This window comes from Geotrypetes seraphini, chromosome 6 (genome assembly GCF_902459505.1).
Source record: "Geotrypetes seraphini chromosome 6, aGeoSer1.1, whole genome shotgun sequence".
Taxonomy (NCBI): Eukaryota; Metazoa; Chordata; class Amphibia; order Gymnophiona; family Dermophiidae; genus Geotrypetes; species Geotrypetes seraphini.
This window is the reverse complement of record NC_047089.1, coordinates 34548534-34565384: the sequence shown is the minus strand read 5'-3', so window position 1 is coordinate 34565384 and position 16851 is coordinate 34548534. Positions and strand designations below refer to the sequence as shown.

The 16851-nt window shown below is 32.8% G+C and overlaps 1 protein-coding gene across 3 annotated transcripts in view; it reads right to left on the bottom strand.

The window, feature by feature from the left end:
- Window positions 1–16851, bottom strand: part of DYNC2H1 (dynein cytoplasmic 2 heavy chain 1) — a 499560-nt gene that overhangs the window by 376632 nt on the left and 106077 nt on the right. For all 3 annotated transcript variants that reach the window (XM_033947955.1, XM_033947953.1, XM_033947954.1), the window contains exons 25-26: window positions 6145–6315; window positions 5588–5970 (exon numbers count right to left, since the gene is read on the bottom strand). In XM_033947955.1, the coding sequence (XP_033803846.1) occupies window positions 5588–5970; window positions 6145–6315 (554 nt within the window). The remainder of the gene's footprint in view (window positions 1–5587; window positions 5971–6144; window positions 6316–16851) is intronic.

The following is a 16851-nucleotide window of genomic DNA, read 5'->3' as shown; positions in this document are numbered from 1 at the left end:
ATATTAGTTCTTCTTTTTTTTGCTTTAAGATAATTTGCTAGTAATCTTCCCGCCTTATTAGAATTTCCGTAATACATTGTTTGCTTGGAAAACAAATCTTTTCTAATCATTTTTGAAGTTAATTCATTATATTTACCTTTTGCTTTCAAAAGAGCTTGCAAAATTTCATATTCCCATTTATTTATCAATTTAGCTTCTAATATTTTTATTTCTTTTTCTAATTCTAAATATTGTTTTTTAATCTGTTTCCTAATAAAAGCTGAATATGATATAATATTACCCCTCATAGTTGCTTTAAATGCATCCCATACATTCTCTATAGATGTATCTTCTACTAAATTTATTTGAAAGAAATCATTAATTTGTGTTTTAAAATTTTCCAAAAATTTGTTATCCACAAGCAATGCATTATCAAATCTCCAAAGAGGTCTATCATTCTCTTTTTGATCTAATTGTATTTCTATCCATATTCCCGCATGATCCGAAATAATAATAGGATCTATGGAAGCTTTAATCACCTGTTGCACTTTATTTGTTGAAACAAAAATATAATCTATTCTTGAAAATGATTTATGGACCTGTGAACAAAATGAAAATTCCTGATCATTAAAATGAAGAATACGCCATATATCTTTCAAATCACATGATTGAACCAAATTATCTAAACCTAAAGATTTTATATTTTTACCTGGTTTTTTATCCAGTATTGGATCCATTACAGCATTAAAATCTCCAGCCACCACTAAGTTAGAAGTAGCCAGTGGTAATATCATATTCTGTAATTTTTTAAAGAATTCTGATTGATTCGAATTAGGGGCATATACATTGAACAACGTCAGGGCATCATTTCCCATACTTATATCAATTTGTATCCATCTTCCATGTGGATCTGAATTTTTTATCTTAATATTGGCCATACATTTTTTATTTATAAGAATTGCTACCCCTGCTTTTTTACCCTCTGCTGGAGCAAAGAAACATTCTTTTACCCACCCACCTGATAGTTTCTGTGATTCCTTTTTACTAAGATGGGTCTCTTGCAGACAGTAAATATCCGCTTTTTGCTTTTTTAAAAATGTTAATACTTTTTTCCTTTTTATTACGTGATTTAGGCCATTGACATTAATAGAATATATTTTAAAAGACATTATACATTTTAATATTTCTCATTATAATCTTTCCCATTTCTTCTTTCATATTTAGAATCCTAAAAATGTTTTTTACGACACACATTTTTACCCCTAAAGTATCTAATCTATTATTTATTATTTCCTTAATCTTTATAGCAGATACTCTCTTTTTCCCTCCCTTTCCCACCCAATATATTGGCTGCTTAAGGATACACATTGGAAATGCAACCCAAATATTTTCCTCTCTTCTAGGCATTTAATATTCAATCAGTTTTCCCTTCTTTCTTTTTATATTAATCTTTAATTTTTTTTTAATCATATTTTCACAACATTTCATAGATGTAACTTTATCTATTTAACAATTTTTAATTTATATTTCTTTAGTATTATCATTACTTCATAAAATTTCATCTTAAACTTATATTAAGTATGTTATTAATGTTTTTCTTATATCTTACTCTTCTTTCTTATAAATTTTTATTGTCTTTTCTTAAAATATCATAGGTTCTGGTTTAGAGAGGAAAGCTTTTAGTTTTTCTGGATCTTCAAAGTATAAGGATTTGTCTCCAGATGACACTCTCATTTTCGCTGGATAATATAGACCGTATTTAAAGCCTTTTTCTTTTAGTTGTGGTCTCATGTCCAATAGTCTCTTTCTTTTGTTTGCTGTATTTTTGGCAAAGTCCGGTAAGAACCATATTTTAGATCCTTTATAGTTTAGATTTTTGTCTTTTTTTGCCGCATTTAAAATTTCCAATGCTTGTTGGTATCTAAGCATTTTAAAAATAATTGGTCTTGGCCTGCCTTTATTTTCTGTATTTTTAATTGGAATCCTGTGCGCTCTTTCTATTTCAAGTTGTTGTTTCAAGTCTAGTTGTAAAATTTTTGGAATTAAATTTTCTAGAAAATTTATGGGATTTTTTCCTTCTAAATTTTCTTGTATTCCAAAAAGTTTTATGTTTTTCCTTCTTCCTCTATTCTCGTAGTCTTCAAGTTGATCTTTTAATTTATTCAATTCCAAATTATCATTTTTGCATTTATTTGCTTCATGTTCCATGACCTCCATTCTAGATTCCAATTCAGTTGTTCTTTTGTTGTTACTTTCCATTTGTCTATGAATGTTTAATATTTCTTCTTTCATTTCCGACATATTTGTTACAGTTTCCTTGAGCATTTGTTTGATTTGTCTTAGTTCTTCCATGACTTCTGCTTTGCTTAATATGTCATGTTCTTCTGCTGGAAGTGGGATCTTGCTTGGTGTTACTTGATCTTGTTTTTGTCTTTTTGCTGACGTGCCTGTTTCATTTTTGTTTTGTCTGGTGGTTGCCATGTTATTGTTTCTATCACAATACTCAGTATTCACTAAAGAGTTATGGAATTTTTGAGTCTTTTTCTTCAGGTTATCAGTTTAATTTCGTTTGAGATAAGTTTCAATTGATAGTATTTTTACCAATTTTTCCCCCTCTTTTCACTCTATGTAAAAAGAGAAATAAGTTCTTTACTTTCAGAATTTCTCTTCAAAGATCTGGAGAAGTGCTTTTTCAGTTTTTCCTACTTTTAGGTTTATATGCACTTTTTCTTTTTTCCAGAATTAATTTTTAAGGTTAGGATTTTTATCTTCTCCTTTTTTTTTTTTTTTTTTAACAGACAGAAGTTTTTTATTAATATAAGTTCACAAGAAGAAATCAGCACAAAGGCAAATTAGTTTCTTCAGTTCTCTATCTTTAAGGCTCCAATTCAGTATCAACACCCAAGTCAGTCAACAGCAGTCTCATAACAAGATCAGCTTTCCCCTTTTTTCTACCACTAGTCAGATTTCAATATGAAGGAAATGTTTAGGTGAACAAACTTAATATTAGGCAGGTATAATTCACCTTAAGTTTTTATCCTCACATCAATAAACCTTCTCTTCAATCTTCCTTTTTTTTTTTTTTTTTTTTTTTTAGTAAAAAGAGATTTCTCCAATTTTTTTTTTTTTTCAGGGTTCAGCGTCTGTTTCAAATTGTCTTAGTTTTATTCTTCTCTGAATTTCCCTTCTTTTCGATTTAGGTATGGCAGTTCAAATATGTTTTCTAATTTATTTTATTAGCTCTGTCAGTCACTTAGCTTCAAATTCTTGCCGTTTTAGCGCTAAAAAAAAACGGCAAACTTTTCTTCTGGCTCTCCTCTCACAAGCCCAATCGCAGCTACGATAGAGGAGAGCTATATTCACTTCAATAATCTTCTTTTACTTTAATACTCTCACAAGCATTTAATTTTCATCTATTCTTGGCGCCTCACAATTTAATTCGCCGCCATTCCTCTCTTAGTTTTTTTCCTTTCAAGCCTCTTCAGTTTCGTCACTGGCTGATATCCTTTAACGGTTTAATTTTCATTTATTATATTAAACAGTATCAGGGCACAATCTTCCTTTAAATCTGTACCTCTATTTCTGCTTTTTATTAACTCACGCTTCACGATCTCAGCGCTGTAATCAAGTCTTCTAAAAACCGTTGAAGAGAGAAAACGGCAATCTGCCTTTCAGCTCAAAACTTACTCGGGTTTCGTTTCAGCTTTATCAAAAGAAGATATTTTGAATTGTCTTGTGTTCCGCTTCTTTTGTATTCATTTCTTTGATGAAATTTATATAGAAGGGAATTTTTATTTTATATTCTTTGCCTAGCTGTAGAGGAGCTTTGCGATTACGCTTCCATTCGTGCTCGCGTTAAGCCACGCCCCAATTTACTTAGATTTCAGCAAAGCCTTTGACATGGTTCCTCATAGAAGGCTCTTGAACAAACTTGACGGGCTGAAGTTAGGACCCAAAGTGGTGAACTGGATTAGAAACTGGTTGACAGACAGATGTCAGAGGGTGGTGGTTAATGGAATTCACTCAGAGGAGGGAAAGGTAGTAGTGGAGTTCCTCAGGGATCGGTGCTAGGGCCGATCTTGTTCAATATGTTTGTGAATGACAAAGGGTTAGAAGGAAAAGTTTGCCTTTTTGTAGATGATACCAAGATTTGTAACAGAGTAGACACCGAGGAGGGAGAGGAAAACATTAAAAAGGATCTGCAAAAGTTAGAGCAATGGTCTAATATCTGGCAACTAAAATTCAATGCAAAGAAGAAATTGTAATTGTTTGATATTTCAAGTGTTCGTTAAAAATTGTATGTATTACATATATTTCACTTGATGTAAGATATAAAAAAGAATAAAGAATTTATAATAAAAAAAAACAATAATGATCTCAAAAAAAAAAAAAAAGAAGTACAGAGTAATGCATTTGGGGATTAGAAATCGGAAGGAGGCTGATATGCACGGATGGGGAGAGGGACCTTGGGGTGATAGGCAAAATATCTGTGCCATGGAAAAAAATGAATAAAAAGCCGCCCCCCCCAACAAATGCGCCCTCCACCCCGTGACCCACAAATGGCAGAAGGGGTCCCTCCTGCCATTGATCCCCAACTACCCCCCTCCCTGCCCATCCGCGGCCGGCCAAACACACCCCCTCACCGCCCGCCAGCCCGCTGAATACCCGACCCGCATTTAAAATATGGCAGGAGGGATGCCCACTCCCTCCTGCCATCAGCCTCCTCTCCCCCCAAAACAAATGGCAAGAGAGATGTCCACTCCCTCGTGCCAGCTGATGCCCCCTCCCTTTCCATGTACCTTTAAAAGTTGGAAGAAGGGGTGCTCAGTACCTCCTGCTCCTCCAGCTTCCTGCGCTGCAATGCGGGCCTTAGGCCCCGCCCCAGTGCATCATGTGATGCACGGAAAGAGGCCTAAGGCCCAGATCGGCTCAAGCACCTCGGGCTCCTCCCTTGGGAGGGGCTGAGGCAATCAGGGACTTCCTTAGGGAGGAGTGTAAGGAAGTTCCTGATTGGCCATTGAGCAACTGAGTTGGGGAGTTTCACCTCCGTGCAAATCATTTGCATGCAAACTTGATAGTGAATCAATCACTGTTTCAAAATCAGCCAGAGAATCGGCCAACAGCGACTGAATCGCTATCTTTAGTGAATCTGGGCCTATGGCCTAGATTCACTAAAGATGTGGAGTTAATCGCTGTTGGCCGATTTCTGTTTGATTTTAAAACAGCGATTGATCCACTTTCAAGTTTGTATGCATACATGTCATACATGTCATAACCATAAACATAAACATTCAGAAACAGTTTATCAATACCCCAAAAATGCCCTCCTCCCCTCCCAACCACCCAAGAAAATATCAAAAATCAGAGAATCATTTAAACTTATATCCACCCTACCCCCCTGGATGTGCAATTAATATGTCAACAAAAATAAGATATATTATTTCTTTAATGTGAATTATTAATTTCTTCAACTATGTTTAATTACTAGATGGATTGCATTTTTCTGTTTCAAGTGTAATACATGATTGTAATTAAAACATATATAAATTTTAAAAAAATTAGAAATAACTTCAATCCTTCTATGATCAAATAATATAGCTGTACTTACCGAAAATCTTCATCTACTCTGTTAAAACGTGCCTGTTCTTTAGGAAGAGCACCACGGCCAAAAATAGGCTCTAAATATACCCATTTCCTTTGGATTTGGTTTAAATTCTGCAAATATTCATCCAACTCAGCAAGTTTTTTTTCCCATATGGATACTTTATCTTCAAAGCCTTTGTAGTATGGTGAATCTTTTAGAGACTGAAGGAGACAGCGATTGTCACCAACTTGATTTACTATGTCTTTCCAATCTTTAATCAATTTGATATTTCTACTCTGACTATCTTCATACTCTATTAAATTAAAGATTGCACCAACTCCCCAGAGATCCAGCTCTCGTAAGGCCTCTCGGATTGTAATTTCACCTTGTGCACGGCTGTTCAAATCCTATGTAACAAAGATGACAGATTAGTTTTTATTATTTTAAAATGGAAACAACGCACAACCTGTACAAGATATATATTTAACTAGAATTCAGGTTTATAAAATGCAATCTAGAGTAATAACCACCCTTCCCCCGAACATCTTTTTTTAATAGTACAAGAGCCAGTAAATCCACACCTTAAGTTCTGCAGCTTTTGCTACTATTACATCTGCTACTTTAAGTAAATCTCCAAATAATAATTTCTCTAACGTTGTGCCTTTGGGAAGTCCAAGAAGTCTAAAGAGATCAAGCCAGTGATCCTGCGACAGGTGTTCTCCTCTGACATATTTCAGGACAGGAACTACTACCTAAAGGAAAAATGTATGCACAAAACAAATTTAGAATATTTTAACACTCACTTAGCAGTTAAACTATTACAGTTGCATATGTATCTTTTGTATATAATTTAAGATTATTTAATTGCAATATTATTGTAGACTATTTTACACCATGGGGTCCTTTTATCAAGCCGCGCTAGCGGGGTTAGCATGTCGGACATTTCATTATGCGCTAACCCCCGCAGCCAGCTAAAAAGCTAACGCCTGCAGCTCAATGCAGGCGTAAGCGGCTAGCGCAGCAGGCGGTTTAATGCGCGGTATTACGCGCTTTAAACCCCTACCGCAGCTTGAAAAAAGGACCCCCGTGTCTATATGGAAAGATTTGTCCGAAATATATTCAGTTAGTAAGCAGAGTGAAAGGAGCACTTAAGCAGAAATTCTATATAGTATTTTCATGAATAAATCCTTTTTTTACATGCAGAAAAGGGCTTTTATAAAAACTTGTGTGCCCACATATATGCATAAAAAGTATATACATAGAAAACAAGCACCTCCATGCAGATGTTATCAGGGGCACAGTTTGGGTATAACAATGGTGGAGATAAAACACACATGTATATTTTATCAAATACACATTTAACTTACATATATACAGAGTAATTTTATAAAGGATTTTATGAGTGGAAAGGCCTTTATGAGCATAAAAAGGCTTTTATAAAATTATCCTAGTTTTACACATGCTACATGCAGGAGAGTTAAGGGTCTGAATGTGAACAGAGTTGCAATTTATGCATATATTTTACATATTAACATTTACACTCGCTCCCAAACAGAAAAGGCTAGTAGTAATACAAGGTGGTACTTTTGACCTTAAGGAGACTATCGGGAAAGAAGAGACCCCTGTAAAGATCTCACATATATCCTGGCCAATGACACTCACTCTATAATTGCTACCATTGATCCCAGTGCTTGAAGAAAGTGCCAAACCATTGGTTTGCAAATGTTATAATGCTCTTGTATCACTCTATGGTATAGCCGCATCTCTAATACTGTGTGCACTTCTGGTTGCCGTACCTCAAAAAAGATATAGCGGAATTAGAAAAGGTACAGAGAAGGGTAACGGAAATGATAAAAGGGATGGGATGACTTCCCTATGTAGAAAGGATAAAGAAGCTAGGGTTCTTCAGCTTGGAGAAGAGAAGGCTTAGGGGTGCTATGATAGAGGTCTATGAAATACTGAGTGGAGTGGAAAGGATAGATGTGAATCGCTTGTTCACTCTTTCCAAAAATACTAGGTCTAGGGGGCATGTGATGAAGCTACTAAGTAGTAGATTTAAAACAAACTGGAGAAAATATTTATTTTAATGTGTAATTAAACTCTGGAAATCGTTGCAGGAGAATCAGTTAGCTTAGCGGGCTTTAAAAAAGTTTTGGATAATTTCCTAAAAGAGAAGTCTATAGGCCATTATCAAGATGGCTTGGGAAAATCTACTGCTTATTCCTAGGATAAGCAGTATAAAATCTGTTTTACTACTTGGGATCTAGCTAGGTACAGTGGGTTGGCCACTGTTGGAAATAGGATACTGGGCTTTATGGACCTTCAGTCTGTCTCACTTTGGCAATTCTTATGTTCTTGGACATTGGTCAAAAAAAACTCCACATGATGTAACCCAAAAACTGTGGTCGATAAACCTCTAGAAAAAGGTTTAGAGAAGGCTTGTCCAACCTCTTTCTCCCAGGGGCTATTCAGAGTGCCAAAACATACACAAGTTGTATTTTTGCCATATACTATAGTGGCAAAAAATAACTGTGTGTCTTCCCTTCCCAGCCAATCTCTTTCTCTCTCTGCCTCATCTACCTGCAGCCTTCGTCCAGTCTACTTGTGCTTGTTCTCTCATATGCTTTACTCAATCTTTTTCCCTTCATTTGGCTTCAGTTGAAGAACTAACAGTGGGCTTCCTGTTTCTCAACCATGACTCAGTTCTCTGCAAGTTTGAGCTGCATGGTGCTGGAAGTTCAGGTTTATCTCACGGTTTCAAGTCTCAAGACTTGAAACCATGAAACCAATCCAAACTGCTGGCACAGCTCAGCTCAAAGTTACAGAGAGCTGAGTCATGGCAGGAAAGTGGGATTCTTGATATAAGCACCACATGATTTGCCAAGCTTCCGATGACCAGAAAAAACACATGAAAGGCCAGGTTTTGGCCCCAGGGACTGGAGAGTCAAAGGATCGAGAGTCCATTCGTGGGGCTGGAGAATTCTTTTTTTCCATTATTTTTTTATTTTCAAATTTTTCATAAAGTGTACAAAATATTAAAATACAATTGATGAATACACAATATCACTTTTATATCTAATACATCATATTCTAAATATATTTTTCCCCCTCTCCCTCCCCCCACCCTTCTATTACTTTTCAATCATACATTACATATTATATATCATATTATAGCATACTATGTAAATATTATTTTCACTACCTCCCCTCTATGTGTGTCATAAAGAAGATATTTAAAAGAAGAAAAGAAGAAGAAAAATCCTACTATTTATTCATTGCAATATTTTGTCAATGGCCCCCATATTTTTATAAATTTAGTATATGTCCCTCTTTGTATTGCTATTGCTCTTTCCATTTTGAATATATGACATATTGTATTCCACCAAAATGTATAATTTAGGTTATTATAATTTTTCCAATTGTTGGTTATATGCTGAATGGCAACCCCTGTCATAATTAATAAAAGCTTATTATTTTCTGGTGAAATTTGACTTTTTTTTCTCATCATCATTCCAAATAACACTGTATCATATGATATTGCTATATGATTTTCCATCAATTTATTAATTTGTGGCCAAATTGCATTCCAAAAACTTTTAATGTAGGGACAGTGATACAGTAAGTGATCTAACGTCCCTGGTTCCAGATTACAGTGCCAGCATTTATTGGACTTAGAACTATCTAATTTTTGCAAACGTGTAGGGGTCCAAAAAGCTCTATGTAATAAAAAGAACCAAGTTTGTCTCATAGATGCTGACACTGTACATCTCATTCTCCAAGACCAAATTAGTGGCCATTGAGATGCATTAATTTGATGCTTAATCTCAATGCTCCAAATGTCTCTTAGACCATTTTTTGATTTTTTATTCAAATATCCAGATATTAATTTATACCACAATGCGGCTTGATGCCCTAGGAAGTCTGCTTGAAAACATAAGAACTTTAAACTATATTGATTATTCAATGTTTTCCATTCAGGGAACCCAACCTGAATGGCCTGCTTCAATTGCAACCATTTAAAACTTTGTGTTTTACTTAGACCAAATCTATGTTGCAATTGTGAAAAATCCAGCAGTTTACCTTCTGAAATAACATCATCTAGAGATCTAATGCCTGCAATAATCCAGTTCTTCCAAAGGATTTGAGCTCCGCCAATTTTGATCTTGGAGTTTATCCATAGAGACTGATTAGTTGACTTGTTTATTGGGACAGGTGTTAATTTACTAATAAACCTCAACGTTTTCCAAGTATCCATTAATATCTTATTTTCTCTGTATCTTCTAGGCATGTTAATACTTGGTAGATGAACTAAATTTAGGGGAAACATAAGGCGCCATTCCAAATACAACCAATCTGGTGCATTATCTATAAGTTCTGGGAGGATCCAATACATACCTTGACGTAGAATATAGGCTTGATGGTACCTATAAAAATTTGGAAAATTGATTTTTGCAAAGTTACTAAAGCTATTCTAGGTGTTTTACCAAGCCAAAGAAATTTTGTTAAAATGCTATTAAGTTTTTTATAAAAGGACCCCTGAAAATAAATAGGTATCATACTCATTTGGTAGCAAACTACAGGCAACATCATCATTTTAATAGTTTGAACTCTCCCCCACCAAGAAATATGTAATTGTTCGCATAACTCCGTAACTTTTTTTAATACAAATTTTTCATTCTCTTTTACAGTATCTTCAATTGTATTTTTAACTTGAATGCCAAGATATTTAAATCCTTCTTCTTTCCATATGAACGGAAAAGCGTCAAATAATCCTTTTACACAATGAACATTTAAAGGTATAATTTCAGATTTATTCCAATTAATTTTATAACCTGAAAATTTACCAAACTTATCAATTAATTCCAATAAAGAAGATAAGGTAGATTCTGGATTTCTCAAATAAAGTAAAATATCATCAGCATAAGCCAAAATTTTATATTCCATATCTGAATATGGAATACCCTGTATCCCCCCTGTTTGCTGTATTGCTAACAATAAGGGTTCTAATACAACATCAAATAACAAAGGAGATAAAGGACAACCCTGTCTAACTCCCCTCCGCAATTGAAAACCATCAGATATCATATTATTAATATTTAATCTTGCAATCGGGAAGCTATACAAAGTTTTTACCATTTGTATAAATCCAGAACCTATACCAAACCATTCTAAAGCCTGATACATAAAATTCCATTCTACCCTATCAAACGCTTTTTCTGCATCCAAGGAAACTGTAAAAGCCGGTTCATCCATTTTTTTTGATAAATTTAACATATGAAACAATAATCTAGAGTTATTAGAGGAATGTCTTTTAGCAACGAAACCCGTCTGATGCATATCTATAATATGTGGGAGAGCTTTGGCTAATCTCAAAGCCAAAATTTTCGCCAAAAGTTTATTATCCACATTTATTAAAGATATAGGCCTGTAGTTTGAAACCAAAGTAGGATCTTTATTTGGCTTAGGCAAAACAATTATTATTGATTCAGCCATAGTACCTTTAATATCACCTTTTATAAGTTGTGTCTGATATAAATTTAGTAAATGTGGGGAAATGACATTTTGAAATGTTTTATAAAATTCTACTGTATAACCATCACCACCTGGAGCGGATCCAACTCTAAGAGATCTCAATGCTGTTTCTAATTCTTTTAATGATATAGGTTCATCTAAACTCCGTTTTATATGATCAGGAATCTTAGGTCCATTAATTGAATCTAAAAAATTTTTACCATCTTTTTGTCTCCCCAAATAAGGCTCGGAAGAATACAGGTCTTTATAAAATTTTAGAAATTGTTTTAAAATTATATTTGTTTGATTTGTTATTATACCATTATCATCTTTTATCCCATTTATATTAGTTCTTCTTTTTTTTGCTTTAAGATAATTTGCCAATAATCTTCCCGCCTTATTAGAATTTCCATAATACATTGCTTGTTTGGAAAACAAATCTCTTCTTATCATTTTTGAAGTTAATTCATTATATTTACCTTTTGCTTTCAAAAGAGCTTGCAATACTTCATGTTCCCATTTACTTACCAATTTAGCTTCTAATATTTTAATTTCTTTTTCTAATTCTATATATTGCATTTTAATCTGTTTCCTAACAAAAGCTGAATATGATATAATATTACCCCTCATAGTTGCTTTAAATGCATCCCATACGTTCTCAATAGATGTATCCTCCACTAAATTTATTTGAAAAAAATCATTAATTTGTGTTTTAAAATTTTCCAAAAATTTATCATCCACAAGCAATGCATTATCAAATCTCCAAAGAGGTCTACCCTTTTCCAATTGATCCAATTGTAATTCTATCCATACTCCCGCATGATCTGAAATGATAATAGGATCTATGGAAGCTTTAATCACCTGTTGCACCTTATTTGTTGAAACAAAAATATAATCTATTTTTGAAAATGATTTATGAACCTGTGAACAAAATGAAAACTCCTGATCATTAAAATGAAGAATACGCCATATATCCTTCAAATCACATGATTGCGCCAAATTATCTAAACCTAAAGATTTTATACTTTTACCTGGTTTTTTATCCAATAATGGATCCATTACAGCATTAAAGTCTCCAGCCACCACTAAATTAGAAGCAGCCAGTGGTAACAACATATTCTGTAACTTTTTAAAAAATTCTGATTGATTCGAATTAGGGGCATATATATTAAACAACGTCAGGGTATTATTTCCCATACTTATATCAACATGTATCCATCTTCCATGTGGGTCTGAATTTATTACCTTAATCTTGGCCATACATTTTTTATTTATAAGAATTGCTACCCCTGCTTTTTTACCATCTGCTGGAGCAAAAAAACATTCTTTTACCCACCCACCAGTTAGTTTCTGTGATTCCTTTGTATTAAGATGGGTCTCCTGCAGACAGTAAATATCTGCGTTTTGCTTTTTTAAAAATGCTAATACCTTTTTTCTTTTAATTACATGATTCAGGCCATTAACATTAATAGAATATATCTTAAAAGACATTATATATTTTAAAACTTATCATCATAATCTTTTTCCTTTCTTCCTTCATATTTAAAATCCAAAAAATTTTCTCAATGACACACATTTTTATCCCTAAAGTATCCAATCCCTTATTAACCTTTTCCTTAATCATTCTAGTATATCCCATCTTTTTCCCTCCCTTTCCCACCCAATATAATGACTGCTTAAGGACACACATTGGAACTGCAACCCGAATGCCAATATAAAGGTAAAAAGTTGCCAATATAAAGGTAAAAAGTTCAGATCCACATGGAAGATGGATACATATCGATATAGGTATGGGAAATGATACCCTGACGTTATTTAATATATATGCCCCTAATTCGAATCAATCAGAATTTTTCAAAAAGCTACAAAATATGTTATTACCACTGGCTGCCTCTAATTTAGTGGTGGCTGGAGATTTTAATGCTGTAATGGATCCATTATTGGATAAAAAACCAGGTAAAAATATTAAATCTTTAGGTCTAGATAATTTAGTTCGATCATGCGATTTGAAGGATATATGGCGTATTCTTCATTTTAATGATCAGGAATATTCATTTTGTTCACAGGTTCATAAATCATTTTCAAGAATAGATTATATTTTTGTTTCAACAAATAAAGTGCAACAGGTGATTAAAGCCTCCATTGATCCTATTATCATTTCGGATCATGCGGGAATATGGATAGAATTACAATTAGATCAATTAGAAAATAATAGACCTCTTTGGAGATTTGATAATGCATTGCTTGTGGATGACAAATTTTTGGAAAATTTTAAAACACAAATTAATGAATTTTTTCAAACAAATTTAGTGGAAGATACATCTATAGAGAATGTATGGGATGCATTTAAAGCAACTATGAGGGGTAATATTATATCATATTCAGCTTTTATTAGGAAACAAATTAAAAAACAATATATAGAATTAGAAAAAGAAATAAAAATATTAGAAGCTAAATTGATAAGTAAATGGGAATATGAAGTTTTGCAAGCTCTTTTGAAAGTAAAAGGTAAATATAATGAATTAACTTCAAAAATGATAAGAAAAGATTTGTTTTCCAAGCAAACAGTGTATTATGGAAGTTCTAATAAGGCGGGAAAATTATTAGCAAATTATCTTAAGGCAAAAAAAAGGAGAACTAATATTAATGGAATAAAAGATGATAATGGTATAATAACAAATCAAACAAATATAATATTAAAACAATTTTTAAACTTTTATAAGGATCTATATTCTTCCGAACCTTATTTGGAGAAACAAAAAGATGGAAAAAAATTTTTAGATTTAATTAATGGACCTAAAATTCCTGATCATATAAAACGAAGTTTAGAAGAACCTATATCATTAAAAGAATTAGAAACAGCATTGAGATCTCTTAGAGTTGGATCCGCTCCAGGTGGTGATGGTTACACAGTAGAATTTTATAAAACATTTCAAAATATCCTCTCCACACATTTAATAAAATTATATCAGACACAACTTATAAAAGGTAATATAAAAGGTACTATGGCTGAATCAATAATAATTGTTTTGCCTAAGCCAAATAAAGATCCTACTTTGGTTTCGAACTACAGGCCTATATCTTTGATAAATGTTGATAATAAACTTTTGGCGAAAATTTTGGCTTTGAGATTAGCCAAAGCTCTCCCACATATTATAGATATGCATCAAACGGGTTTCGTTGCTAAAAGACATTCCTCCAATAACTCTAGACTATTATTTCACATGCTAAACTTATCAAAAAAAATGGATGAACCGGCTTTTACAGTTTCATTAGATGCCGAGAAAGCATTTGATAGGGTAGAATGGAATTTTATGTATCAGGCTTTAGAATGGTTTGGTATAGGTTCTGGATTTATACAAATGGTAAAAACATTGTATAGCTTCCCGATTGCAAGATTAAATATTAATAATATGATATCTGATGGTTTTCAATTGCAGAGGGGAGTTAGACAAGGCTGTCCTTTATCTCCTTTGTTATTTGATGTTGTATTAGAACCCTTATTGTTAGCAATACAGCAAACGAGGGAGATACAAGGTATTCCATATTCAGATATGGAATATAAAATTTCGGCTTATGCGGATGATATTTTGCTTTATTTGAGAAATCCAGAGTCTACCTTATCTTCTTTATTGGAATTAATTGATAAGTTTGGCAAATTTTCAGGTTATAAAATTAATTGGAATAAATCTGAAATTATACCCTTGAATGTTTACTGTGTAAAAGGATTATTTGATACTTTTCCATTCATATGGAAAGAAGAAGGATTTAAATATCTAGGCATTCAAGTTAAAAAAACAATTGAAGATACTGTAAAAGAAAATGAAAAATATGTATTAAAAAAAGTAACGGAGTTATGTGAGCAATGGAACCCATTACATATTTCTTGGTGGGGAAGAGTTCAAACTATTAAAATGATGATGTTGCCTGTAGTTTGCTACCAAATGAGTATGATACCTATTTATTTTCAGGGGTCCTTTTATAAAAAGCTTAATAGAATTTTAACAAAATTTCTTTGGCTTGGTAAAACACCTAGAATAGCTTTAGTAACCTTACAAAAATCAATTAAGGAGGGAGGGGTAAATTTTCCAAATTTCTATAGGTACCATCAAGCCTATATTCTACGTCAGGGTATGTATTGGATCCTCCCAGAACTTATAGATAATGCACCAGATTGGTTATATTTGGAATGGCGCCTTATGTTTCCCCTAAATTTAGTTCATCTACCAAGTATTAATATACCTAAAAGATACAAAGAAAATAAAATAATAATGGATACTTGGAAAACATTGAGATTTATTGATAAATTAACACCCATCCCAATATACAAATCAACTAATCAATCCATATGGATAAACTCCAAGATCAAAATTGGCGGAGCTCAAATCCTTTGAAAGAACTGGATTATTGCAGGCATTAGATCTCTAGATGATATTATTTCAGAAGGTAAACTGCTGGATTTTCCACAATTGCAACACAGATTTGGTTTCAATAAAACACAAAGTTTTAAATGGTTGCAATTGAAGCAGGCCATTCAGGCTGGGTTCCCTGAATGGAAATCATTAAACAATCAATATAGTTTAAAGTTCTTATGCTTTAAAGCAGACTTCCTAGGACATCAAGCCGCATTGTGGTATAAATTAATATCTGGATATTTAAATAAAAAACCAAAAAATGGTCTAAGAGACATTTGGAGCATTGAGATTGGACATCAAATTAATGCATCTCAATGGCCACTAATTTGGTCTTGGAGAATGGGATGTACAGTGTCAGCGTCTATGAGACAAACATGGTTCTTTTTATTACATAGAGCTTTTTGGACCCCTACTCGTTTGCAAAAATTAGACAGTTCTAAGTCTAATAGATGCTGGCACTGTAATCTAGAACCAGGGACATTAGATCATTTATTATATCATTGTCCTTATATTAAAATTTTTTGGAATTCAATTTGGCCACAAATTAATAAATTAATGGAAAATCATATCGCAATATCATATGATACAATTTTATTTGGAACAATGATGAGAAAAAAAAGTCAAATTTCACCAGAAAATAATAAGCTTTTATTAATTATGACAGGGGTTGCCATTCAACATATAACTAACAATTGGAAAAATTACAACAACCTAAATTACACATTTTGGTGGAATACAATATGTCATATTTTTAAAATGGAAAGAACAATAGCAATACAAAAGGGGACATATAATAAATTTATAAAAATATGGGGGCCATTGACAAAATACTGTAATGAATAAATAATATGATGTTTTCTTCTTCTTTTCTTCTTTTAAGGAATTTTTTTTTTTTATGACACACATAAAGGGGGGGTAAGAAAAATTAATTTATACATAGTATGTTATAATATATTATACAAAATGTAACGTATGAATAAAAGGTAATAAAAGGGTGAGGGGAGGGAAATGAGACAAAAATTGTTTAGATTATATTGTATTAGATATAAAAAAGTTATTGAATATTTATCAATTGTATTCTAATATGTTGTATACTTTTTATAAAAATTTGAAAATTAAAATATTATATTAAAGTAATGAAAGGGAGGGGGGAGGGTGAGGGGGAAAATCAAATTCAGATATATATTGTATTAGATATAAAAGTGATAATATGCATTTATCAATTGTAATTTATTATTATGTACACTTTATGAAAAATTAGAAAATAAAAAATAATGGAAAAAAAAAAAGGAACTGCAACCCGAACATTCCCCTCCCCTCTAGGCAACCAATATTTAATTAATATCCCCTTCTATCAATCTA